The sequence below is a fragment of the Rhodamnia argentea genome, chromosome 8 (genome assembly GCF_020921035.1).
Source record: "Rhodamnia argentea isolate NSW1041297 chromosome 8, ASM2092103v1, whole genome shotgun sequence".
Taxonomy (NCBI): domain Eukaryota; kingdom Viridiplantae; phylum Streptophyta; class Magnoliopsida; order Myrtales; family Myrtaceae; genus Rhodamnia; species Rhodamnia argentea.
In genome coordinates, this window is record NC_063157.1 from 5,569,717 (window position 1) to 5,596,424 (window position 26,708).

A 26,708-nucleotide genomic window follows, 5' to 3' on the forward strand; every position below is an offset into this window, starting at 1 on the left:
AGTACGAGCTCATTCCATTATTACAGCAGAACAGGAGTAACGGCCTTTGGATGGAACCTTATTTTTTACAAATGACAAAACACATCCCAGCAACCTGCACCCTCCAAAATTACAAATACCCTCTGCTTTTTGTCAATTTGGAACAAACTAGGTCATATTCTAGGCGCGGCCAGTGTGTCATACGATAAAATACAAGTTATAACCGTGACTTCCTAATTACCTGATGTTTGCCTAGATAAACCTCTTTGGGGCTAAGATTTATTGCTCTAACCTATAGAGGAATTTGAATAACTTCGTGTATATATAACCCTTCCAGGGAATCAGTAACATTGGTTAAAACAGAAGAAGAAGCTCCTCGACCTGGGCTCCATCTCACTTGTAGAGGTGTCGCCTGAGTTCTCCCTCGTAGCCATTAGAGCGCTCGTACCCGGAGACTCCGGAGGTAATACAGAATTTTTCGAGGTAAAAATGCGCTGGGGAATAACTGGCTCCGGTGGGGATATGGTTGAAAGATAGTGAAGGAGCATCTGAATTATCTGACTGAAGCTGGGCCTATCATTTGGATCCTCTTTCCAACATGACGATACGATACAAGCTAGGTCCTCTGGCAGGTTATCTACGCTGGGCCGTACATTCTGAAATGGCACAACAAAAACCTTAGATGACATTTCTAGCCGCAACTTGTGGCAGGGCAATCTATGATAGAAGAAAAGTGGACTTCAACACAGTTGCCCAAACAATCCGATTGTGACTGATAATGGCCCCAGTCCCGCCCCAGGAGTGCTTGCAGGTAGAGGCACCTGGGTCTGTAAAGCATGAACTGCGCATATAGATAAACAAAAGCAAAAGCTCCAGAATTTGATCGATCTTCTCTGCCCGTGAATTTCCTAAAGAAAGCTACTGCTCCCTTCATCTACCAGCTTTCTATATTACTGAATTATCCGCTGCGCAGATGGAAGGTTGTCTAAATTGAGTAATACTAACGGCACATATACTCAAGCAGGTACTTCTCCTCGATATTCATCCTTTCGAGTTCATGAATATGGATCTTCAATTATCATGGTAGCATGCATTTGTAACTGCAGTTTGTAATGCATATAACTAACAAGATTATGGGTCGTCTGGACAGAATTAACGATGCATACAGAAACTGTACCAGTTTAATTACAGCTGCCGCTTGCTTCTATTTCATTATCTCCAGAAAAATCTAAATTAAGAGCTTCGCACCAACAGCCTTTCAGCTCAAACTTCAAGCTAAACATCCAGGTCATGTATCAATTGGGCACAATTAACTTTTGAGACATGATGAAGACAAAATTGCAAAATGAAAGCCTGATTTGTTCTTCGCCTTCTTTTTTACTTCCCCAGGAGGAAACCACTTACAGGGGACAATTGATTTCTCACACAAGGCAACTTTTTAATGAATAATGAGCGGTATATCAATAAATGGTATACAGGCAAAATTACCTTAAAAGCAGCTGCATATGCTGCCTGGAGATTGGACATTCCTTCGAAAGGAAGCTTGTTATGGATCAGCTCCCATAATACAATTGCAAAGCTGTAGGCATCCACCTTGTTATTGTAATGCTTCTTCTCTCCATGTCTCAATGTGACTGTGCTGTAAAGCTGTCGACATTCGTCGGTTCATTTAACACAACCGAAGAGGAAGTGGGAAAAGGATTACAGAAAAGCAGTTCCAAATGTCCTCGTTTACTTACTTCTGGGGCCATCCAACGATATGTTCCAGTTTCAGCTGTCATCATCTCGGTCAGAGACTCTTCTCTAGCTAAGCCAAAATCCGCAAGTTTAACTGTTTTGTGGTCTGCAGTTAAGATCAAGTTCTCTGGAAAAGGAAAATTAGAAGTCAATAAATCGATCCATGATCCCCTCCTCTGTCGCTCTCATGATGAAACGATAAAGCACAGATTTCCTTCAATGGGAAGAGAAACCATAACCTTAATAGCAGAGCATCACGATAAAACAATCAAACTGGGAAATGTCAAGCACGGAACTGACTATTAACATTCCTTGAATAACTCGAGAAAAGGGAAGACACGTTTATATGAACAGTACCAGGTTTCAAATCGCGATGTATGATCCCATGCGAGTGCAAGCACTCCATTGCGCGGGCAATATCAAGTGCAAAACCGACCGCCACACGCATGTCCAAGCAGCTGGGTCGCATGTTGAGCAAGTATTTTCGCAGTGTTCCCCCCAGTAGGAGCTCAGTGACTATAACCATGACAGGATCCTTACAAGCTCCGATGAACTGGCCACAAGAGAGTAGCTTCTTTAAAACACATCAACCACAAAGAACTATGATCCCCACCAATTCGTTCGAATGGCACCGTAAACACGCCAGAACTGCATAATTGCTCCATCGTTCAACCACTAAATCAACTAACCTTGACTAGATTTTTGTGCTGTACTCTTGACAACATCGCAACCTCCCTCGCGAACCTTGCCTCTCTCTTGGCAATCTCTTCAGGAGTATCGCCCCTGTGGAGAATCTTGACAGCAACAGTCTGGTTCTTGTACCTAATTACAAATGGACATAATCATACAAAAATCATAAACAAGCAAAAAGGGGCAAAGAAGCGCACGAGTGCACGGCTGCTTCCGCTTAACCGCAACTCGAATCCAAATCAAACCGAGCTTCACAGTCGAGTAGACCGTTGACTTACTTGCCCTCGTAGACCTTGGCGTGCGCGCCTTCCCCGATCTTCGGCCCGACGAACAGGTGCTTGGGATCGATCAGCCACTTCCCCTCCAAATCGAACTCCCCGACCGAATAGAACCCGTTCGCAGATCCCATGCCTCTCTCTCTCTCTCCCCCCCACGATATGCTCTAAGCTCCAGCTAGAATGGCAGTCCCAGCCGCATCACCCGCTCGAACCGCGACCCGTAACCATCACCGTCCGCTCGCGATCGAAACATTCGCGGGAAGCACAAACGCGCAGCGGTCCGTGCAGGACACCAGGTGGGCGCGCCCGGCGACCAGAAGAGCCCACGGCGATAGCAGATCCGAAGCGGCGGTCGAAGGAAGAGCTCTCCGGGGGTTGCGGAGGCGCTCGACTGGAGCTTCGAGCTCGCCAAGTTCAGCTTCAGAGTGCGCGAAAATGTTCAGAGAGAGAGAGAGAGAGTTTTTCTCGACGCGGCTGTGGATGTGGATGGGGTACACACAACCGCAGATAAAGCCGCGGAAGGAATTGAAGTCACTGTCGGAGAGCAGCGCGTGTTTTCACTTTTTTTTTTTTTTTGTCTTTTTAAAATTTTCGAAATTATTGCGATAAATTAAATAATAATAATAATAATAAAGGAGAGAGGAAAAAGAGGGAAGGGTAGAGTCAAAAGAGGGTGAAGAAAGTCCGGATGCGTCGGGAAGAAGACGGTGGAGGTTTTCTTTTGTTTTTGGTGACGCCGTTGACTCGGTCATGATTGCACCGTCTGATCAGAGATGAGATCAACGGATGCGATGCAGCGGACTTGATCCGACGGCTAATAAACTGACTGGATAAGTTAAAGGGTGCGCATGATAACACTTTTGAAAGTAGATTTCTGCTCCAAAACAGCTTTTGGAACAAAAATCCGTTTGGTAAAAAATTTTATTTCTAAATGAAATTTTCACTTCTGAAGTGAATTTCCACTTCTGAAGTTATTTTTTTCTCAATTTGAGAAGTTAAAAAAATAGCTTCTCCAACTCAAGAAATACTTTTCGCCTCACCCTCTTTTTATTACACTCTCACTTTCTTTTCGATCATATCCACGTCCACCAACCTTCGTCACCGCAGACCGTCGTCGATCGCCGCCCACGACCACTGCCGACCATCGCTTACCTCCGCCCACCGCAGGCTGCTGCCGACCGCCACCCACCGACCACTCTCGGTAGCCAACCACCGTAGACTTCCGTCGGCCCATTGCTGCCCACAACCACCAACCATCGCCCACTACCAACCTTGGCTAGTTGCGATAGCCACCAATCGCCGATCTTTGCCGGCTGCGACCACCGCCCCCTGTCGCCAACTATCAACCATCGCGTTGGCCACTGCTGCCGAGTCACCGTCTCCGACCACATGAGTAAAAAATAAATAATAAAAAAATTAAATTGTATTTTAATAATAATTATTATTTTTAAAGAAATTTAAAAGGTTCAAAAATGAAGTAGAAATTTTTCGGCTGTCGATAATGATTTTTCATATAAAATGTTTCGGAAGTATAAATTTTCAACCGTTACCAAACGAATTTCTCTCATTAAAAATAACTTCTGACCAAAAATTGATTTTTGAAACAGAAGTATCACCATGCGCGCCCTAAGCTACGTGATCACCGAAGATATCCCAAAAAATATAAAGAAAGAAAGATGAGACTTGCTTTGCTTTTTCTTAGGTCGTGTCACGTGTTATTTAAACTAAGCTTTCAAAATCACAAGGTTAGGGCACTTAGGATTAGTTCCGATTACTTAACGATAATCTACCTTTGTTTGGTGTGGAATTCGATTGATTGCCGCGGATTTCACTAATTTGAATATCCTTTAGGGGCCGTGCATAATTCAAACCGTCTATTCGCATAGACCACTCTCGTTTTTAAATGTATAATCATCTATTTTTAAGCGACGAATCATCGATATATAAATTTGAGAAACTCGTGAAGGATTACATTTTGATAAGCTTAACCTTTAAAAGACCGCTACAATAAAAATAGTAAATGAGACTTCGCATTATCTAAAATGTCTCGAACGTCGTGCTGTAGTTGAAATAAGAGTTGCCGTTTGTTCGGCTCGATGAATTCCAATTTTTACGAGTTATTTTCTAGGAACTAATGTCGTGATAAAGCATCTTAGCTTACGAATATATTCGTTGCATGTGACTGCTTTGTTGTTCACAAATAATACTAAATTAAGCAGATTGTTCATCCGAGTTCGCATTTAACGAGATTGTTGAAATTTAAATGGATGCTTATCAGATTCTTAATATGGTTCTAGCTCAGACTTTGATTGCGGGTTCTAAATCCTAATTTCTTGTGCCAAAATTTTCTCAATTTCCGCCCCCATTCCCTCCCCCGCTTCCCAACCACAGCAGGACATCACATGCTCGTATTTTATTTATTTTTGGTCATGATAAGCTTTTCGTTAAAAGCTAACTCAAAGCAAAAGTGCCCGAAAGGCTTCAGGACAAAGTAAATCCCAAAGAGCATAAGGGGAGAGGCCATCCAATCCCGAGGTAATGCATTTCTTTCTGTATTGATAGTGCAAGTTTGTGTCCAAATTATTTTGCAAGTCACGCAATACAGTGCGTAGAAAGATTAGAAATCATGACTTTTTATTTTGAAATTTTGTGGGACCGCCATTGAATGTTCTAAAAAATTAAGTTATTAGATAATGACATTATTATTTACTAATTCTATGTCGATGTGTAATTTGCATCTAGAGGATGCTATCAGGCGGCCTCGAGGCATCCATTGGATTGCTCAAATCCGTCGAGGAACACGTAATTTATATATAAATGTTCGAGTCCATCGGGTCGAGATCCAAAGTAGACGGGTCCGATTGAGTTTTCAAATCTCTCGAACCAAAGCGGGCTCGTCAATTGATCACCTTTAATTGCAGCGCGCGTATTGTAGCGTGCGACGTGAATTGTGTATACGTTCAAAGACCAATTCACATCGATGGATCATCACGTGGAACGCATTGACTCGTCGCCAATTCACATTCATCAACCCAATTCACATTGATCCAAAAGGGTCAAAAAAGGAAAAAAATAATAATAATATAAATAAAAACAGCAGAGTCAAAGCCCACGAGGTCAATCCACCGACGGGCCTCGCAAGTCCACGTAAATCGCGAAACGAACAAATTTGACTTGCTATTTCGTTTTGTAATCCCACCCCCACCCCCAAAAAAAAAAACAAATAAAATCAATAATGATGTCGAAAGTACAAGAGCCGCTAAGAAAAGTCCAAGGCTCATGTCTTATCGAATTTTCCAACGGTGGACTGGGCCCCGCCAAAGGCCCCCCCCGTCCGTCGTGGGGTCCACTACCTTCTGACGCCGCCGCGCCTCACCGACATGGTTTTATAATTCATTAAGGCGAGAACAAACAAAGTTTAATTTTCGTATTAATCTTAGATAGGTATTATGGAATGAATAATGTTATAAGTACGACGAACTAATTAAGTAATTGGTTGAGACATCTTCTAAGAAGGTGCCGGGGAAATTAACGGTACAATACATAAGCGGAAAAAATAGGATCCGTACATAAATCTTAATGGATATGGTCTACTCTTCGTAGTTTCTTATGAGTTTTTCTATGTGTTGATGTTAAGGAAAAAAAAGCATCATTAATAAGTTTAAAGCATGGGTTTGCACTTTGCACTCAAATTGTATCGCGTTAGAAAGATATCACATACCATTCAAATTAGCAAAGTCATTCGTATATGCCTCAGTCGATAACGAGGACTTGGGTTAGCAAGGCCTCCACTATCGTGGCCTCTTGGTGTTTGGTGTAACTTCGGAACCGCTAAGCCTGTGTTATTCGCAATATACCTAAAATTATTTCTAATATATATGTATATGTTGGTAGGGTCACGTGGGTACTATGTGTTAGCATGAACTGTCTGTTAGATTCAAAATATGAAGAGTTCGTCTTATTTTATATTTTTTCTATGTATATCCCATGTTTCTATGTATATCCCCTGATTTGTAGGTCAATTAGGATTGGTTCTCTTCTCTGTATATAAGTGTGCTTATAGCCTTGTAAACGTAAGAGGGAATATAGAAATCACAGGTGATTCCTTCCAGAATTCTTATTTTTCTCTACACTATGTGATAAGTATAACCCGTGATTTAGTTCTTAATGCAAGAACATTTAAGGTTCATTATATTTTTTTGTAATTGGGATAGGTGAATTCTTACAAATCCATCCTATGAAAGAACGGCACATGATAAGTTTTCATTATCCAACTCGAGCAAGAATACAATAAATCAAATGAACTTCACAGTTGCAATATCCGTCGTAAGGAATTTAGTCATCACAAGCAAATACTCAAGAACCAAGTAAGTTTACAAAGTTGGGGTAATGAATGGTGCTTTAAAGCATTAAACAGTAGTGGCAAAGTAAGAAAGAGAACATTGTTTTCAAGGCCTAAGCGAGTGGGTTAAAAGAACAAGAAGGAATAACCGGATGTAAATAGATCTAAAGTAATCCTCCTGCTACTCGTCTTAACATTGCCATTCCATTAACGCAGTCTATTTGGCCCATGGGTAATAGAGCTAGACTTGGAAGCGATCTTGATATAACCTTCGGCGATTTCGTAATGATTATAGGACAACCCTCGTCCAAGCCTTTTGAGGTAAGACTCGTTTGGTGGTGATGGTACTTGATTTCCCGTAATGATTATAGGACAGCCCTCGTCCAAGCCTTTGAGGTAAGACTCGTTTGGTGGTGATGACACTTGATTTCCCATTTGAGTAGTTTCATTTGTAACTCTTATAGTAATTGGAGGAGAAGATTGCATAGCCATCATATGGTCCGAGCAAGATTATCACTGACCAAGCTTCTTCACGCTGGCCTTTCTTTTGGTCTCGCCAATTGGATTCGAGCCGATGAAGCTGCTTTCCTTCTTAGCAAAACGGGAGTGAGTTTGTCGCACTCCTCGTTATAGTCCATTATAATCATAGTCATCTTCTGCTATGTTACGTAGAAGAGTTTCAATCCAGGTCAATTCTAAGGGACACATTCTCTCTCTTTGGAGTATCCGACCTCTTTCTTTGACCTTTTTTTTTTCTTTTTTGGTTACTGATGGAGCCGATCCTCTTTTTTCGCTCGTCCAGCTCTCTTCACAAACTTCTAAAATCGATGCCATAAAGATAGCCGACTCTATTATGTGATAAATAAAGAAAGGGCCACGATTTTAACTTGTCAGAATTTCATATGAAATTTCTATTTGTCGCACCCCAAGTTGCATATTGCAATTTTCTCATCTCATACCAGAATTAGATTCTACTTTTGGCACTCTCTTTTGTAGCTCCTGGTCCTCCCATCAGCCTCTTCCTTTTAACTTCGCAAAAGACATCCCATTCACTTTTTTTCATACTGTAATATCGCAAATAGCCAAGGCTGTGATTATTTTCTAATTGTATATAAAAATTAATGGAGAATTAACAAAAAAAAATCATAAATCTATTGTAACAGTGTCAATTTAATCTTTTTTTTTTTTTTGCAATTGAATTCTAAATCTTTTTCATTTGTGGCAACTCAGTCCATCCGACCAATGTTGGCCGAAAGTCGTTAACGTGGAGCGTTAGCGCTGGAGTAGTATTGTCGGCGCTAACGTGGACAATCTTGAATAATATCTTTTTCAAATTATTTATTTATATTTCTTTATCTTTCTTTTTCCAACGGGTCTTCGAGGTTCGGCAACTAGATAGGGCAGACGGTCGGCAAGGTCGACCTCACCGACGCTTGGGGAAGCTTGCCCCCGTCAGGTCAACCCGGACCTTAGTGATCAGTTGAAGGAAGAAGGAAGAAAAATAAAATATAAATAAATATTTTGAAAAAATACTAAAATGTTATTAAAGATTGTCCATATGAATGCCGATCGACCGCTCCACATTGGTGATTTTCGGCCAAAATTTGCACGAGTGCATAATGTTTAAGACTCAATTGACAAAAAAATGTTTAGGATTGAATAGACACAATTGCAATAGGTTTAAGACTTATTTATTTATTTATTTTTCTTTCTCTTTCTTTCTTTTATCCCCTTCTTTCTTCTTCAAACAGTTCACCAAGGTCTGCCAATTGGATAGAGGAAAGGACCGACGAGGTTGACCTCACCAACCCCTAGCGAAGCTCGCCCCCGTTAGGTTGATCTCGCCGGCATCGCTTACGGCCGGTTGCTAGAATTTGGCGACCGGCTGGAGGAAGAAGGAAGGGAAGAAAAACAAAAGATAAATAAAAAGTGAATATGGAATTAAAATACAATTATAACATTATTAAAGATTGTCCACGTGAACGTCCGCCGCTCCATGTCAGTATCGACCATGCCACATTAGCGGATTCCGGCCAAAATTTACACACATGCATAAGGTTTATAACTCAATTTAAAATATATATATTTAAGATTGACTTGACATAATTGTAATAGTTTTAAGACTTTTTTTTTGGTAATTTTCCTATCCATGAAATGAGCAAGTTATCGGCTTTTTTATTTATTTTAAATTTTCTAATTTCGAGTAGTAAACAAATAATGCTACAGACATTTTACCAATGTTTTAATAAATTACCAACTTAGTTTAGATTTTACAAGCGTAATTTGTAAAAAACACTAAACTTTTAACATATCACCCAATATCCAAATGCTTTCCTATCTTATGAGCGCGATTTAGAAACTAACACATTTACAAGTAATTTACTAATATCCCAGTAAATCAGTATAATTTCTTTGAAAGTTCACAAACATGGGCAGCAAGAAGTACCATCTCTATAAGGAATTTACCAAGATCTCATCAAATAAGCAAGTTGGCAACTTTTTCTCTAAATTGTTGCAACATGCAAAAGAGTTGCCGTGGTACGTACTTTGCCGCTGTGGTCAGTAAGCCAAAACGGAATTCTAAATGAATTTTGTAATGTTTAAGGGGTCATCAATGAGCTGAGTTTTCATGGAAGCCTCGGGTGTTGGGTTATGCCGAGGAGGGAAGTGTTGCTTCGATTCATGGAGTCGTGCGAGGATGGGAGGCATCTTGCTTCACTGCACTCGCTTTTGCTGAAAACGGGGGTTGCCCATGATCGTCACTACGCCACCAAGCTCACCACTTATTATGCCAAGTCCGCGTCCGTTGAAAGTGCCCGGAAGCTGTTCGATGAATTGCCTCAGAGAAGTGTCTATCTCTGGAACTCTGTCCTCGGGAGCTACTGTAGAGATAGGCAGTACGAGCAGACGCTGCGTCTCTTCAAGCAAATGGTATCGAACGGAAAGAGCGCCGAAGGAAAGCCCGACAACTACACCGTTCCAGTCGCCTTAAAGGCGTGCGCAGGGTTACGAGTGCTAGAATATGGCGAGATGGTTCATGGGTATGTGAAGAAGAGTGGGGAGGTTGATATGGATATGTTCGTGGGGTCTGCTTTGATCGACTTGTACTCCAAATGTGGGCAAATGGGTAGTGCCTTGAAAGTGTTTAGAGAGTTTCCGAGTCCAGATGTTGTTATGTGCACCTCTATGATTACTGGGTTGGAGCACAATGGTTCTCCTGTTGAAGCTCTGCAGCTTTTCACTCAAATGGCGAAGACTGGGGGTTTTGTTGCTGACCCAGTAAGTCTCATAACTGCCATCTCAGCTTGTACACAGTTGTTGTATCTTAAGGTTGGAAGCTCTGTGCACGGTTTTATGTATCGGATGGGTTTTGATGCCAACTTGTCTCTTCTTAACTCAGTCTTGAACTTGTACGCAAAGACTGGTTCCATCCGTTTGGCCATGAATTTGTTTAGGAAGATGCCAAGGACAGACGTTATCTCGTGGAGCTCCATAATCGCTTGTTATGTTTGCAAAGGAGCTACCAATGAGGCGTTAGACCTTTTCAATGAAATGATCGAGAAGGGTTACAAACCAAATGAAGTTAGTGTGGTTGGTGCTTTACAAGCTTGTGCTGCAGGATGCAACTTGGAAGAGGGTAAGAAAATCCATGCACTTGCTTCAGAGAAAAAAATAGAGCTAAATGTATCAGTTTCAACTGCTATTGTTGACATGTACATGAAGTGCTCATCTCCTGATGAAGCGTTTGATCTCTTCCTTAGAATGCCCAACAAAGATGTTGTTGCTTGGGTCACTCTGTTGAGTGGGTGTGCTGAAAATGGAATGGCATATGAGTCCATGGATGTTTTCCGCAACATGCTAGCCAGTGAAATCATTCCTGATGCTGTTGCTATTGTCAAAATCCTTGCAGCTTGCTCTGAATTGGGAATTCTCCAGCAAGCCATTTGTCTTCATGGTTACTTAATTATAAGTGGCTTCGGCGATAACATGTACGTCGGAGCTACTCTTTTAGAATTGTACTCAAAATGTGGTAGCTTGGACAATGCGATCAAAGTTTTCAATGGCATGTGTGAGAAAGACGTTGTCATCTGGAGTTCGATGATTGCTGGTTATGGAATTCACGGGCAAGGGAAAGAAGCTTTGAGACTATTCTACCAGATGACGAGAAATTCATCAGTGCAGCCAAATAACGTGACATTCCTCTCCTTGTTATCTGCTTGCAGCCATTCGGGTTTGATTGAAGAAGGAATAGAAATGTTTAACAAGATGGTACACAAGTACCATCTGAAGCCTGATTCAGAGCATTATAGTATAGTTGTCGATCTTCTTGGTCGCATTGGACAGTTGGATAAGGCCATAGATGTTATTGAGATGATGCCAACTCTGGCTGGTTCTCATGTTTGGGGAGCTTTGCTTGGTGCTTGCAGGATTCATGATGATATTGAGATGGGGGAGCTTGCAGCAAGACATCTTCTCCATCTGGATCCTGATCATGCTGGTTACTATGTTCTGTTGTCAAACATATATGCTATGTACGGGAAGTGGGATGATATGTCAAAAGTTAGAAGTCTGATTAAGGAGAAGAAGTTAAAGAAGGCATTTGGGCAAAGTGTCATTGAGGTGAAGAATAAGACGCACACCTTTGTGGTTGATGATAGAGCCCACCAGGATTCTTGGAAAATTTTTGAACTGCTGAGGAACTTGGAAATGAGAATGACAGAGGAAGCTTATGTTCCCAACGTGGAAGTTCAATTGAATGGCACGGAGGAATTCTGTTAAGAAAGTAAAACACACAGAGGAATTCTGCTAAGAAAGTAAAACACACTCGGTTTTGATAGACATCTCGATGCTATTCTCGCAGCTATTCCAGATAATTGCCCTAAGGCATCAAGTTTTGCAGTGCGCATGACAACATCCACTTCAGATTGGCCTTCTATCTAGTCTGGATGCAAGGCGACTAGACTTGCAGTCCCTTCACAGTTTCTCTACTAATTCAGTTGTCCAAGCATTCAATTCTGAGTTCACTTCAGAATGGTTTCAGACTTTCAGTCACAAGATGATGGTTGCTGATGTGCCCTTCAGCTGGACCTCAGGTAGGTAGAGGCATTTGTGAATTCATTCATTTTAGATGATTTTGATCTTCCCCCCTCCTTCCAGATTAAGATCACATGTTGTGTTCTCATCTAACTTTTTCAGTTGCATTTGTCCATATTTCAGATTGCAATGATCCGTGCCTCGGGCCTTTTGCAAATCGCGGAACCATCACTACATACAGGATTTTGGTCTATAGAGCCTAGAATGGCTCTCTTTTGAATACTTAGTTCCCTGTAGAAACTCCTTTGTCCAATCTTTTTCCAGTCTCGGATGTTGGTTTCGGTCTGCAGGATTAGTGATGAATCGATTGCCTCCTACTGATTGCCTCGGAAACAGCCAGGAGTGCTTTTCAAGCATTTCTTTTGAAACCAGATGTTGTTCTCTTCCCGCGGGTCTTCAGCTCTCGCTGGTTTCTGATGTCAAGAATCCCGACGCAACTTTGTCTCTTTAGGTGCCAATTCACGGAGACTGGATCTTAACTCGCTGAAAGTACAGTATTTTTGGAGTCCAAGCATAAGAGAGATCGAGACATCGATTGCGCTATCATCTTCAGTCTTCCATTCTAAGTCGTGTATTATGGGCATGATTAGATATGCCATCTGTACTACTGTATGTGCACCATGCTGTCAATTTTTGGCTGTTAAAACGGTCAGCATTCACTTAGTCCACATCATTTAGAGATGCTGATCTCATACACTCCGTTGTACCAATTTTTCTTCTGGATTCTACGGAGACATTATGTGCTTCAGGTTAGCGTTTTGTCCGGAAGAAACCATTTTTTTCCCGCTCTATTCAATGGCAAAAATGCCGGTTCGGTTTTCCCTCTTGCATGTTATGGTTTTGGAAGACAAATTACACTGTTGAACTTTTCCTTTAGAATGAGGTCCTCCCTTTTTTTCTCTTGTTCATTGACATCTCAGATGAACCTCCTAAGCCATTATGGACCCAGCATGAATCAGATCTTTCCCTCCTTTGCCACATTCTTGCACTGAACCGGATGAATCTCCGCAGCTGATCGTGTGGCTTCCACGTAGAATCGTCAACGTCCAACGGTTGTGGCTGCAAAAGCCTGTGCATGCACAAAACAAAAAAATATTTGTCTAGTGATCTCTAACTACCTCAAATGTGATATACTGATGAAAAATTACAAGTCAAGTTACATAACAACAATAATGACGGAAAGCAACATAGAAAAGGCGAAAAGAGGAAAGAAAAAGGGAGATAATCCAAGTCCCTCAGCAACAGAACAGAAAAGAAACGAGAGAACATCATGAGAAAGCGAGAAGAATTGCTTGAACATGAAGCCGCCGAATAACGGCGAAAGCAAAGTGGGTAAGATTCCTTAAAACACACTGGCGGTCCCCATACCCTCTACTCCTGCTTTCTTTCTTGTCCATTCCATACCCTGTTGGATAACTTTTTTCCCCCTTTTTTTTAGGTACTTTTTTCTTTATACCAGGCGAATCAATTTTGGTAAAATTCGGAACCAATATTGTTTCGAAACGATCTCGCCGCATTGTATGAATTTACAAATCAAATTTGATATAAGAAACGTCGTTCTTTTCGATTGGATCAATGCGCATATTCAGAATATCGATCAGACTTTTCTAGGTGACCGTCCCCACCACGACCCATTTTTGTTTACTCCGAGGGATTTGGGAACCCGGAAGACCTATTGAGGCGTCTCGATCGATCTCCGTCCTTCATACACCGAATGAAACAAAACCGGGTGCGAGACCCAAGACTCGAACTCTACACCTTTTGATCGTCTAGCATCAGTCCTCCAACCACCGTGCCGTCAAATGATGAAGCCTACGTTGAACGAGGATAGATCACGGCTACGAGGAACAGGGGTGGCCGAGGATAAGGCCATGTGGCTGAATCGCAAACAGACAGTAGCAGCCCACAATTCAGAGGCATACTTCTTCGTGATTGGATGAAATCGACTGCTGGAAGCGACGGGCTTTGATCTTTTGCACGTGGCCTGGTCTGGTTTCGGACAAAAAAGTGGTTTCTAGTTTCGATTATCAGCTTTCACGAAAACCGTGACGATCTTCGAATCGAAAGTTACGAAATTGCCCTCTATCAGTGTGTTTCAGGGAATTTTTTTCAATTTGCAGAGAGCAGGGGTAGGCCGAAGAAGAACCCATCAAATGCGTCTGTTTAGGACAATTCCCGGTTCATAATGGAATTGAAATCGGAAAGTATTAACAAAAATCGCTTTAAGCAAAGATTCCTTAAACCAAGTATGTCCCAAGTAAGTACTAAAATGGAAGGAAACAAATTATCAAGAATCAGCCTGCACCTTCAATCTGCACTTTAGAAGGAAAGCGAAATATGTGGGAAAAAAAAAAAAAAACAAGTGATAATGACAAATTCAGGCTATGAAGTTCCCATGGCTTTAGCTTAGAGCCTGAGGGCAATGACAGGAACAACCTTATTTACTTTAGCCCCAGCTGATGTTCATAAGAACAACCTAAAGCAGTCGCCGCGACTTCGATGAAAAAGTGCGTGCGCACGAGAAACTGCAGGGGCAGGGGGTCGGGACAGGCATCTCCGATCTCCACCCTCAAGGGGCGCTGTAGCCAATTCATGATTAGGTTGTCAGCAAAGGGACCAAATCCATCTTCTTTATGAGAAGATTATGAGAAATAAAAATGCAGCTTACACTAAACAGATATCACTCGAATTTGCGATTAGCCATGTCATCACATCGGTTATGGAATTTAAGTACTACTGGATATTTTCGCGAACCTCGGACAGAGGGAAAAAGGATATCCCAATTGGAGTTAGGTCCATGATGAGTATAGATGGACCAGCAGCTTATCCTGCACGTGCATCAGCAGCAGCTGAATAAGGCACAAAACGGCAACAATTTCCCAGGGCAAGAGAAATAATGAAGCACACTCCACATGGAAATGCTAAAAATCACCAGAAAGCTGAGGATGAGGGGGTTGGGGTCTTGCTTCTGCAAAAGGAAAGCTAAAGATTCACTCATGGGTATTGTCATTCTCTTTCCACTTCGGACACAGTAACCCAAAAGAAGGCCGATCCAAAAAAAGCAGAGAGAGAGAGAGAGAGTTTGCTTCAATCTGAAACAATGGATGCCCCCAAAAGACAACCTTTGTATCTCCAAGCAACTGATATACAAACCCTGCAATTGCAGCTCCACAGGCAAGCTCTCATGTCCATGATTGAATAGAGAGAGAGAGAGAGGGAGAGAGGAAGAGGGCAATGGAGGAATTTGTTGTTGAGGCCCTATTGAGCGGTGACGGCGGAGCGCAAATTCAGGGCGCTATCGAGCTTAGCAAACTCAACAGCAAACAGAGGCACAGGTTGGCCGACCGCGGCGTGATTCCTCCATTGATATCGATGCTCCGCTCGCAAGATGCCGGGGCCATTGAAGCTTCTCTTTTCGCTCTGCTCGCCCTCGCCTTCGGCAGCGAAAGGTACCGCCTTTATCAGTTTCTCTTTTCCCAAACTTATGAATCACCACCAGCACTTCCACACGACATGAATTATCACGCCGATCGACATCGACTCCAAAATTTTTTGTCCCTAAAGGTAGCGAACAGGACCGAAGATTTCATCAGTTGTTTGAAATTGCGGCTAGTATAGCACGCGAAAGAGATGATTCTACATCGATTAGTTGAAGTATTACACTATCCTGACTGACATTGCGGTACTTTTTTGTGCAGGAACAAAATTCAAATTGTGAAAGGCGGAGCCATACCGGCAATGGTGAATCTCCCTCGTGGGAGCCAGCCGCTGGTGGAATTGACAGTGACGGCGATGTTGATCCTCTCCTCTTGCGGGGCCAACAAGCTGGCGATCGCATCATCGGGCGCCATCGAAACACTAATTGCGATCATATCCGGCGAAATCCCTGCGAATCCCCCTCGGATCGCCATCTCGCCGCAAACGAAGCTCGACGCAGTCTCCACGCTCCTCAACCTCTCGACCTCCCGCCGGATCGCCCCCCTCATCGTCGCGTCCGGCGGCGTGCCCTCCCTCCTCGACCTCATCGTCGCCTCAAGCTCGCCGCGGTCCCCGGAGGCCACGGAGAAGGCGATGGCGGCGCTCGAGAACGTCGTGGCGTCATCCAGCCACGCGATCCACGAGGTCGCCGGCCACGACGGCGCGATCCGAGCGCTGGTCGAGGCGGTCGAGGAAGGGTCTCCGGAATGCAGGGAGCATGCTGTCGCGATACTCCTGGCCATGGTGAGGAGCTGCAGGGACAAGCACAGGGAGGCGGTCCTGAGGGAAGGCGCGGTGCCGGGACTGCTGGAGCTGAGCGTGGACGGGACGTGGAGGGCCAAGGAGATGGCTCAGCACCTGCTGCCGCTGCTCAGGGATTGCTCCGACTACGGCGCGAGGGCGAAGCATGAGAAGAAGCAGAAGAAGCACGAGCTGGTGGAGCAACTGATGGAGGAGATCGACGCGGAGGGAGCGAGCCTGAGGCTGGTGGAGGAGATGGTGGCGAAGCTGAAGCTCGATCGGTAGCCAGGCTGCCCTCTGTTCCTCTCTGGAAGAAAGAAGAAAGAAGGAGATAGTTTGATTAGTTAGGGCTTAATCGAGGTTTTAACATCGAATTAGCGAATGGGATTAAGTTGAGAAGGAGTGATTATGGTGTACATAGGAAGATTGAATTCGTGAATAAGAGCTGATTTAACTTTTGTCTATGATCTTGATTTTCAAAGCCTAAGCTCAATCCACTTTGAGATCAAATTTGACGCTATTGGATCAAATTGAATAAATTAACAATTCAAAAATCGTATGTTGAAACTAAACTGAACATGTATAAAAAATCTAAAAACTAAATTGAACATGTTCATACAATCTAGAAGTCGAATTGAACATGTATAAAAAATTTAGAGACCGCATATTCAAAGTTTATAAATGATATTATATGTTGAATTGAATCTCATGGACACCATATTGAATAAATTAAAGATTAAAAACCGGACGTCGGACCAAAATTCATCACTCGTTTTTCCGATGTTTACAAACGACGACGAGGCGTTTGACGATTTGTGTTGATGGGGCCCATCATGGTAGGCCCAACGGGCTTATGTTTTGAGTCTAGCCCACCCAAACTGTGAGTGGCATATTGCTCCGGGCCGGGTCCTTGCCCAACTAGACCTAGCCCGATTCTTAGGAAAAGGAGAGATCGTGGTTCGGGCTAATAGACCGTTTGGTTGAGGCCTTTTGTGCTTTAATAATGCAAGCAACGCTGTTCAACAGTAGTTAAACTTTAGCCCAGTATATAATGTCGCATTTTCACTTTTAGGGTTCGTTCATTTCATAAAAATAAATTTCATTTTTTTTTATTTTTTGTTGTTTGGTTCACGAAAAGTAATAGTCAAAGAACGTATTTTCCGTTGATAGAAAAAAAAAGCACCAAAAGTGAGGAATTTCCTTCGTCTTTCCTCTCTCCACTTTTTCACCTTCATTTTTTTTATTATCTAAAAAAACATCTTCTTTAATTTTTATAATTTCCTTTTCTTTTTAATTATTTTATTTTGTCTTTTTATTTTTCATTTATTTTCCGTTCTTCCTCAATTAGGCAACAGTCGGCGCCCGAGGCCAACAAGGTTGAGGCTCGCCGGATCTAAGCGACCTCCTCAGAAGAAGCTGTTATTTTGAATTTTGCTTCAGCTCCAATGCTTGGTCCATATAGTCATGCGAAGCTTCTTTACTACTTCGGTAATCGGCTTATCTGAAGGTGATTTTGTGATCAATTAATATTTCTTTGCGGGTCTTCTCTCCCAATCTAGAGTGACATTTAGATTTGAGTGCTTTTCTATTTCGATCTAGAAATAGATTTGAAATTCACAAGACATTTTCTATGCTCTTTCAACCTGTTGATGTTGTCCTTATTTCTATACGGTGACGGTATTGAAGACACTAAAGTTAGGCAGTGGCAAAGCCATAGCTATTCGAGAAGGAAATCTTGTTATGTGCTCATCATTGATGTTAATGCGATGCTCGATAATTGGTCGCCGATTGTGTTTTGATGCTATGACAAATCCACATTTGTGATGAAATTAGCGAGTCTCTATAGACTATACCAGATTAATTTATTTTTTAAATTTACTTGCTTTGTTTGATTTTTGTTTTTATCTTTTAGTTATGCGTATCTCTTTCAAATGAAATGAAAAAATTCCTTTCAATAAAAAAAAAAAAATTTCTAGGCGAGCTAGAGGCTTGCTGAACCGACCATGGTGGACAAAAGGGGAAAGTGAAGAGGAAATAAAAGAAAAAAGAAAAATAAAATAATTAAAATTTTCATTTTTAAAATATATTATTATGGGTCATATTTGGCATTCAGGTATCCACTTCAAATAAAAAATATACAAATAAACAATCATCAAAAGGAATGCATGAAGGCAATTGATTTTCCTTATTGAATTGCTTTCGGGATTCGGTTAAACGCTCGAAGATATTGTTGTTCTCCTGAAAAATGACTTCCTTCCACAAATGTCGTATTTCCCGAGAAACAAATGTAGCCTTAATTTGCTCAACATAGTTTTTGAAGTACTTCTAAATATTCAAAAACTTTCATTAGTCCGATCTAATCCGTCACAAAGTCAAATCCGTCTCTTTGTACTGTTTCCAAGCTTTCGTAATTACACTATTGCCTAGATTATAGTAGTAACTTCTTTCATTTCTTTCCATTTCCCAAATTAGTAAAAAAGAAAAAGAAAAAGCAAGCTATCCTTTTATTACCTTTTCATCTTTTTGGTCTTTATAGATATTGAAATGGTTCTATTGAAGTATATATTAACTTATAGTCTGAATAATAGTAAAAGTGGATTATCATTTAGAGTTGTAGTAGGTTGATATGCCTATCACTTCAAAACACGTTTTTCTTTTCAAAATCTCGTGTTTCGTGTTTTTAATAAATTTTAATTAAATTTCTAAAATAGAAAACTAAATAGCATGATTATCGATACGATACAACTGTAGAAGGGGTTCAACTTTTTCCGATACAATGATCATAAGCTAAGTTATATCTAACTAAAATCATCATAATATTTACAAAGACGAAAACGCAATAAAATTTTGCTCATTTAGCAAATAGATTATTATGAAAATCTATCCTAAAATCTCAATAATAGTGCAGTTATAAAAATTCGTGAATAAGTGTCGGAGGACTGATTTGACTTTTGTTATAAAAAGTTAAATGATTAGGTTGCATAAATTGAAAATTTAGACACTCCTAGTGAATTTGATAAATGAATTTTATATCCGGTTTTCCCCCTTCTTTTGCATTTACCCATAATAAGGGAAAATTTCAAAAAAGGGCCCGAAGTGGTCTCCTTTTCTCAAATAAGGGCCTAGAGTAAGCATCGTTTCAAATAAGGGCATGAAATGCTCAAATTATTTCAAAAAAGGGCCTATTCAAGGGTATTTTTGTCTTTTAATCTTTTTGCCTTTTCTTTTCTGTTTTTCATTTTTTTGTCCCCTCTCCTCCCCTACTGTTCATCATCTCCCCGAGCACGACTTCTTCATGGGAATGTCACCGAAAGACAGTATCGCTCGTTGCCCACTGCCGCCGCCAACGACTCCCCAAGCTCGCCGCTACTTCAACCTCCCGGCTGGCACCCATCTTCCCCCTCGGCCCGGTGGCTCGCTTCTCTCCCTCTTCCCGCGGTAGGGCTCCCACCGTTGGCAAAGAGCTACTCTACAAAGCTCTCTTAGTCTCTCGCAATCAATGCATTAATCTTTCTCTCTATGCGTTGTCTTCTTCTTCATCGGCTTTACTCTCCTCCAGAATTGCTCACATCTTCCTCTCATTACTCTCCTTAGATCAGCATCTCCATAAAAAAGCTTCATCTGGACTCTTCGCCATTGTCCTCCTCGGCTCAATCCGCCTACCAAATCCATCTCCAGTCCTCCCCAATCCCACCCCCTAAACCACCGACAGAATCTCAACCTTGCTCATCGTGCGTCGCACCTTCCCTCACGTCACGCCCACTCTTCGCAACTATTTACCTCGAGGAGCCGCCGAGAGCATGGGAATGTTGCGGTCGTCGGCTCCAGCCGTCGTCCCGCTCGTCGCCGTTGCGATGCTTCTGGCCGGCTTCTCTGTGGCTATGGAGGAGGAAGTCGTCACGTGCTCCGGCATGGTTATGATGAGCGGCTGCGTGGACGGGATCTCCATCATGGACTTCAGTAGTGTCGGCGAGGGGCGGACGCCGAACACCAAGGTGTTCGGGGAGGCCGTGTACCAGATTCGGCACCTGCACCGGCTCGGCGGCATGCTGCTATACGTGCCTTCCGGGGTGCACTTGACGGAGAGCTTCAACCTCACGAGCCACATGACGCTTTACTTGGCCAAACGCACCGTCATCAAAGCCAATCGGGTAAATTCTACTCTTCGGTACGAACGTGAGGCGACGGAGAGGAGTGCGCCGTTGGGCCGAGGGGGAGATGGGTGTTGGGTGGGATGTCAAACGAGTTGAGCTTGGGGAGCCGGTGGTGGTGGCGGTATGCAACGAGCGGTGCAGGTCTTTCGGCGACATAGAGGACGTGCTGGGAGAGATGATGAATAGGAAGGGGGGAAAAAAAAACAGAAAAGAAAAAGGCAAAAAGATTAAAAGACAAAATTGCCCTTCACATAGGCCCTTTTTGAAATAATTTAAACACTCCAGGCCCTTATTTGAAACGATGTTCACTCTACGCCCTTATTTGAAAAAACGAGACCACTTTAGTAGCTTTTTTGAAATTTTCCCCCATAATAATTACTAGGAAATGAAAATTACTCGGAAAAAAACGGTTAAAAACTAAAAACCCTAGATCAACCTCTGCTTCTTCTATCCGTCGACTCTCAAGTCCTTCCCCGAATACTCTCCTCGCCGTCGCCACCTCCCCCTCCATCATCTCCGGCCGTTCGCCAGCTGGCCCGCCGCGCCTTGTCGAGGTTTCTCCTCTCGCCTGATTAGGGTTTCTCGTTCTGAGCAATCTTCTCTCCTTGCCTCGCTATCGGGTTTGTTTCTGTTTCTAGGTTGCGATTCGCTTCTCTTGTTTTCCGGGAGGTTTCGAAGATTAGAGGCGACGGTCATGGACGAGGTGGCGATAGAGGACAGGGCTGCGCTGCTGGGAATAAATATGTCCCAGATTGATCTCGATTCGGTTCAGCTCCCTCCAGGGGAAGATTTCGGCATCTTCAGGTCGGTTCCTCTCACGCTAGTGATGAGCATTTCATCCCATCTGTACTTAGTTTGGTCTTGAGATGAGGAATTTCTCTTTCTCTCTCTCTATGCGCTTCTCTTTGACTGGTGTTTATGCGTATGGGTTCGTGGATGTGAGCTCTATAGATGCATTGCTGTTGTTACAGAAAACTGGGAAGAGGCACTTGGTTCCGTGTCATTTTGTGCAGAGAGGATTTCTGTATGAATTTGAAGGCACAGTTTATTGAAAACGAACAGTTGGATCCTAGCCCGATAGAAAATTCGTAGCTCTCTGATTCGTCTCATGGGTTTTGTCCGTTGAAGTACGTGTTTTTCGAGAGTGCAAAAGTGAAGGGCTGCGTGGTTGCCCAGTGATAGGCCTATGTCTGTTTTGGTATATAAGGCAGAGTCTGATCCTGTGCGATGGTTATGTGAGAAACGAACTAAGAAGCATAATAGCTTGAGTGGAATATGAGGAGGTGTCTTAGATGTCATTGGGTGAAGCGTTTCATGAAAAGAAGTTTGAATCGAGTGATATTCTCAACATGTTTCATTATGGCCGTTCTTTTTCTTTTTGGTATTGGTTCCTCACTCGATCTTTTCATGACAGTGATGATGAAGATCTTTACCAGGGGGATAATTTGGACTTGGATAAGGGGTTGGGAAATATTATTATTGTTGATAATCTCCCTGTTGTTCCCCGTGAGAAATTTGAGAAGCTCGAAGGTGTTGTTCGCAAAATCTATGGTCAGATTGGTGTGATTAAAGAGGATGGCCTTTGGATGCCTGTTGATCCAGATACACAGAAGACTCTAGGATACTGCTTTATCGAGTACAACACGGCTCAGGTGCTCTCTCTCTCTCTCTCCCCCTCCAAGCACACCTCCTTGTCCCGGTCATATAGTTTGTTTGCGTGTGATGAGTTTATGTAAATTTATTCAGGATTAATGCTTTGTGGCATACACATAGCGAGCAAGATAAGCCGATGCATTGAATTGTCTATCATCCTAATAAGCCAAACTTTGCGCATATCAGTTGTCTTAATTGGCAAATTGAAAAATTTTGCAGGGCTTTATCTTGCAGTTGGAAAGTCTGTCAAATATATCTTTCTGATTGTGTAACTCTTTCCCTGGTTATTGTTGCAGGAAGCTGAGCTTGCAAAAGAGAAGACGAATGGGTATAAGTTGGATAGATCACATATTTTTGCTGTAAGCATGTTTGAGGACTTTGATAGGTTTATGAGAGTTCCTGATGAATGGGCGCCTCCCGAAACTAAGCCTTATATCCCAGGGGTAGTTTCTCAAATCCTTCTTCATAAGTGGATTTATTTATTTTTCGAGCCTGTAATTCCTTTGACCAGCACAGTTATATCACGCGTTTATTCTAAGTATGATAAAACATGTCAGTTTATGTTGCTTTTACCTCTTACTCACTCGTCTCAATGCTCTGAATCAAGATTTATGTTAATTGAATTTAATTTTAACACAAGGATCAGGTTCATGCTTTTAAGATGTAGGTGTAGATGTTTTGAAGGCATTACATCATGCACCAGAGTTTGTATTGGCTTAATGTTGTTTGCTGGACTATCCACTTTCCTTTCGTAGGAGTTATTTTGGGTGCTCAATCAACGTGTAGTTTACTTTGTCTTTTTTTTTTGGCCGGAAGTAGTTTACTTTGTCATCCAACAGAAAAATGATCTTTTTGTATATTTTTACAGGAAAATCTTCAGCAGTGGCTCACTGATGAAAAAGCCCGTGATCAGTTTGTCATTCGTGCTGGCTCAGATACTGAGGTTTTGTGGAATGATGTTAGACAGTTGAAGCCTGAGCCTGTGCACAGACGTCCTGTGAGTGCAATGCTAGAGTTTTCCCCTCTTTTCATTTAACTTCTTGAACCATTTTATTTGGATTTGATAAATGAATTATGTCTTTTTCCCTGTGATAGTTCTGGACCGAGAGTTTCGTGCAATGGTCGCCACTAGGAACTTATTTAGCAACAGTGCACCGGCAGGGTTCTGCAGTTTGGGGAGGTGCCTCTACCTTTAATCGTCTGATGCGCTATGCTCATCCTCAGGTTATATTTGTGCATTATACTCGGTTTCTTTAGCTTATGTTGTCTCAATCTTAAGCTCTATAATGACAAATGCAGGTGAAACTGATTGATTTTTCACCTGGCGAGAAGTACTTAGTGACATACAGCAGCCACGAACCGAGCAATCCCCGAGATCCTCAGGTTTTTGAAATTTGTGCAATGTTGTATCCTCTTTATCTTTTTTACAATTCTTGTTCCTTATTTGAGCTACTGTGCAGAGGGTCGTGATTAATATTTTTGATGTGAGAACGGGGAAAATAATGAGAGATTTCAAAGGAAGTGCTGATGATTTTGCTGTTGGTGGAACTGGGGCTGTTACAGGAGTCTCTTGGCCCGTTTTCAGGTTATTTACCCATTCTCTCTCTCCCTGCGTCTCTCCAAGTTGGCTAGTTTATGCATTGACCTCTTTTACCTTTTATGTTAAGCTTTCTGTGACTGTAGTGTGAGTTTGTGGAAATATATTCACTTATTAGTGAAACAGGTGGGGTGGAGGAAGAGATGATAAGTACTTCGCTCGAATTGGGAAAAGTGTTGTCTCTGTCTATGAAACAGAAACCTTTTCACTCGTTGACAAGAAATCTCTGAAAGTTGAAAATGTGATGGACTTTAGCTGGTCTCCAACTGATCCCATTCTTGCGCTGTTTGTTCCTGAACTTGGTGGTGGAAACCAACCAGCTAGGGTGAGTGTTTTGTTTCTGCAGTATCTTTCGTATAATCTGGTGGTGATTTTCCTAATCTTTTTTCACACTTCATAGGTGAGCCTTGTCCAAATTCCTAGCAAGGAGGAATTGCGACAGAAGAATCTTTTTAGCGTTAGTGATTGCAAGATGTATTGGCAGAGCAATGGGGACTATCTGGCTGTCAAGGTGGACCGCTATACCAAAACAAAGAAGAGCACTTACACTGGCTTTGAGCTCTTCAGAATCAAAGAACGAGATATACCTATTGAGGTTTTGGAACTCGAGAATAAGAATGACAAGATTATTGCCTTTGCTTGGGAGCCCAAGGGCCATAGATTTGCAGTAGTTCATGGTGATGGTCCAAAGCCTGATGTGAGCTTCTACTCAATGAGGAGTGGCAATAACACAGGCCGTGTTTCAAAGCTAACCACTCTCAAGGGGAAGCAAGCGAATGCTCTTTTCTGGTCACCTGCTGGTCGCTACATTATACTTGCCGGATTGAAGAATTTCAATGGTCAGTTGGAATTTTACAATGTGGATGAGCTTGAAACCATGGCTACAGCAGAGCATTTCATGGCAACAGATATTGAATGGGACCCTACTGGAAGGTAATTAAGAAATTCTCTTGATTGTGAAGCTTGTTGTAACTAAACTGTACACGAATTTTCTATAAATAAATGGTTGGGATCGGAATTGTAATTGGTGATATTAGAAACTTCTTTTAACTGAACTATACATGGCTTTTCTATAATAAATGGCTGGGAGCAGAAGTAGGAAGTGCAATTGGTGATATTAGAATATTTGAGGCTTAGCGGGGCTAATCGAAACGCTGGGTAGCCAAGTGCGGAGCAGATAACTGGTGGTTAAACTCTACTGCGGTGACGATAAAGCTTCACCCAGGATGTATTTACTCTAGCTCTCGGAAAAGACATTATATGGACTTGTTCGTTAGGTATTAGTTCACAGTGGGGGTCCCTTCTTCCTTACCATGGCAAGTGTTTGTGAAATAACCCTGATGTGATATTATGATGTTCTAGGCATAGAGGAACCACACCAATCCATCCTGAATTAGGATAGACCAATTTCCATTACTTCGAATCACTCAAATCAATAGTTCTTGGGAAGATTTTTGTAACTAAACTACGCATGATTTTTCCAATAAATGGCTGGGAGGAGAAATCATGTGTAATTGGTGATTCATGTGTGTTTTCCATCTTGTGCTGGAAAACTCTCTCTCTCTCTCTCTCTCTCCATGGGTCGTGATGCTGAATCTTTTGGTGCTCTTAGATATGTTGCAACAGCTGTAACTTCAGTACACGAGATGGAAAATGGTTTCAACATATGGTCCTTTAATGGCAAGCTGCTGTACCGGATTCTGAAGGATCATTTCTTTCAGGTGCGCATTTACTTACTTTATTCTAGTTCTTTTTGTGTGGTTGACTTTGTGGAATGTGCAAGCTTCCCATGACTTTTTTTTTTCAGTGCTTCTAACCCTGTGAAAGTTTTCTTTCTTGACTGGACTTCTGGTTATTTTGTTATGTGAAGAAGATTTAACAATTTATCCACGTGGGGTTACATTTTTGGCTCTGCTTTTGACCGTTCAACTAGTTCGTTTGACGTTTGCTCTCAGAAGACCTCACCTCTTTTTGGACCTTTCTTGGTTGCAGTTTGCATGGCGCCCGAGGCCGCCATCATTGTTAACTCCTGAGAAGGAAGAAGAGATTGCAAAGAACTTGAAGAAGTATAGCAAGAAGTATGAGGCAGAGGATCAGGATGTGTCAATGCTGTTGAGCGAGCAGGACCGCGAGAAGCGCAGGATGTTGAAGGATGAATGGGAGAAATGGATAAGCAGGTGGAAGCAGATGCACGAAGAGGAAAAGTTGGAGAGACAGAACCTGAGGGATGGAGAAGCTAGTGATGAAGAGGAAGAGTACGAGGCAAAAGAAGTCGAGGTCGAGGAATTATTGGATGTTTCTGAGGAGGTCCTTTCGTTTGACTTTGATGAGTGAGAGAGATCAGCCACATTCTTTTGGATCTTTCTTCGTCCATCCTGCTTCTAGTGTCAACAGTAGGTTGCCGCAAAGTGACAGTTAGTATATCTGATAAAGCTCTGCACCGGCAATCAGAAGATGTTTTTTTCCTTTTGCATTCCTTCTTAGGGGATGGATGTCAGAGAAGGGAAGAGTGTTGTTCTTTCAAGGAATTCAAGTGTTTTAAGACGGATACCTAATTCAACAAGTTTTGTAGCTCGTTTGCTTGCACAAGCTATCGGTTCTCGTTCATGTTCTCTTTGTGACTCTATAATGCTCCAGCGAACTTTCTGTAGGAATGGGGTTTCCTCAATTTGCTCTCTTGCTCGCTTGCTAATGTCCTGGTTTATCTACTTAGGTAAACTAATTCTGATTTGCTTGCGAGTTGCACTTTGTCGGGCACTGCCTGATCTATTACATTGCACATGAATGGGAAAGTGGCGCCTTGCCTAGCTCCATATAAGTCATTTTCGTTCACAGATTTCGCCAAATAGAAAGGATGCCCCGGGAAAACTCACTTCCTGTTGAAAACTCAAGTGACAAACTTAACACAAGCGCGCCTATCTGCTTCATTCGACGTTTGCCGCATTGATGTTTTTGTTCTTCCTGTT

At 42.3% G+C, this 26,708-nt stretch overlaps 5 protein-coding genes across 8 annotated transcripts; 4 read left to right on the forward strand and 1 right to left on the reverse strand.

Moving 5' to 3' along the window:
• On the reverse strand, window positions 1-25,313 carry LOC115741204 (serine/threonine-protein kinase STY13). 2 transcript variants are annotated; one of them, XM_048284584.1, is made up of 7 exons: window positions 25,297-25,313; window positions 2,685-2,832; window positions 2,406-2,538; window positions 2,074-2,269; window positions 1,719-1,843; window positions 1,468-1,626; window positions 1-635 (listed from the first exon to the last, which is right to left on the reverse strand). In XM_048284584.1, the coding sequence occupies exons 2-7, from the start codon at window positions 2,813-2,815 to the stop codon at window positions 321-323; spliced, it is 1,059 nt and encodes a 352-aa protein (XP_048140541.1). In that variant the 5' UTR covers window positions 2,816-2,832; window positions 25,297-25,313; the 3' UTR covers window positions 1-320. The 2 variants fall into 2 exon arrangements, with proteins under 2 accessions (XP_048140541.1, XP_030530831.1); XM_030674971.2 differs by lacking the exon at window positions 25,297-25,313 and having other exon boundaries at window positions 2,685-3,179.
• On the forward strand, window positions 9,607-12,873 carry LOC115741199 (putative pentatricopeptide repeat-containing protein At3g01580). Of its 3 annotated transcripts, none has more exons than XM_048284578.1 (3): window positions 9,607-11,793; window positions 11,825-12,123; window positions 12,244-12,873. In XM_048284578.1, the coding sequence occupies exons 1-2, from the start codon at window positions 9,679-9,681 to the stop codon at window positions 11,834-11,836; spliced, it is 2,127 nt and encodes a 708-aa protein (XP_048140535.1). In that variant the 5' UTR covers window positions 9,607-9,678; the 3' UTR covers window positions 11,837-12,123; window positions 12,244-12,873. The 3 variants fall into 3 exon arrangements, with proteins under 3 accessions (XP_048140535.1, XP_048140534.1, XP_030530826.1); XM_048284577.1 differs by having other exon boundaries at window positions 11,825-12,119; XM_030674966.2 differs by having other exon boundaries at window positions 9,607-11,786; window positions 11,818-12,119.
• Window positions 14,968-16,778, forward strand: LOC115741205 (U-box domain-containing protein 17). The gene is made up of 2 exons (XM_030674975.2): window positions 14,968-15,569; window positions 15,819-16,778. The coding sequence occupies exons 1-2, from the start codon at window positions 15,355-15,357 to the stop codon at window positions 16,621-16,623; spliced, it is 1,020 nt and encodes a 339-aa protein (XP_030530835.1). The 5' UTR covers window positions 14,968-15,354; the 3' UTR covers window positions 16,624-16,778.
• Window positions 20,139-20,588, forward strand: LOC125316183 (probable polygalacturonase). Its single transcript, XM_048283699.1, has one exon. It carries the CDS (start codon window positions 20,139-20,141, stop codon window positions 20,586-20,588), a length of 450 nt encoding a protein of 149 aa, XP_048139656.1.
• Window positions 20,892-26,349, forward strand: LOC115741198 (eukaryotic translation initiation factor 3 subunit B-like). The gene is made up of 12 exons (XM_030674965.2): window positions 20,892-21,046; window positions 21,131-21,296; window positions 21,907-22,144; window positions 22,442-22,588; window positions 23,014-23,142; window positions 23,241-23,369; window positions 23,445-23,528; window positions 23,606-23,730; window positions 23,869-24,067; window positions 24,143-24,675; window positions 25,355-25,463; window positions 25,735-26,349. Exons 2-12 carry the CDS (start codon window positions 21,187-21,189, stop codon window positions 26,074-26,076), a joined length of 2,145 nt encoding a protein of 714 aa, XP_030530825.2. The 5' UTR covers window positions 20,892-21,046; window positions 21,131-21,186; the 3' UTR covers window positions 26,077-26,349.
• Window positions 26,350-26,708: the final 359 nt, after the last annotated feature.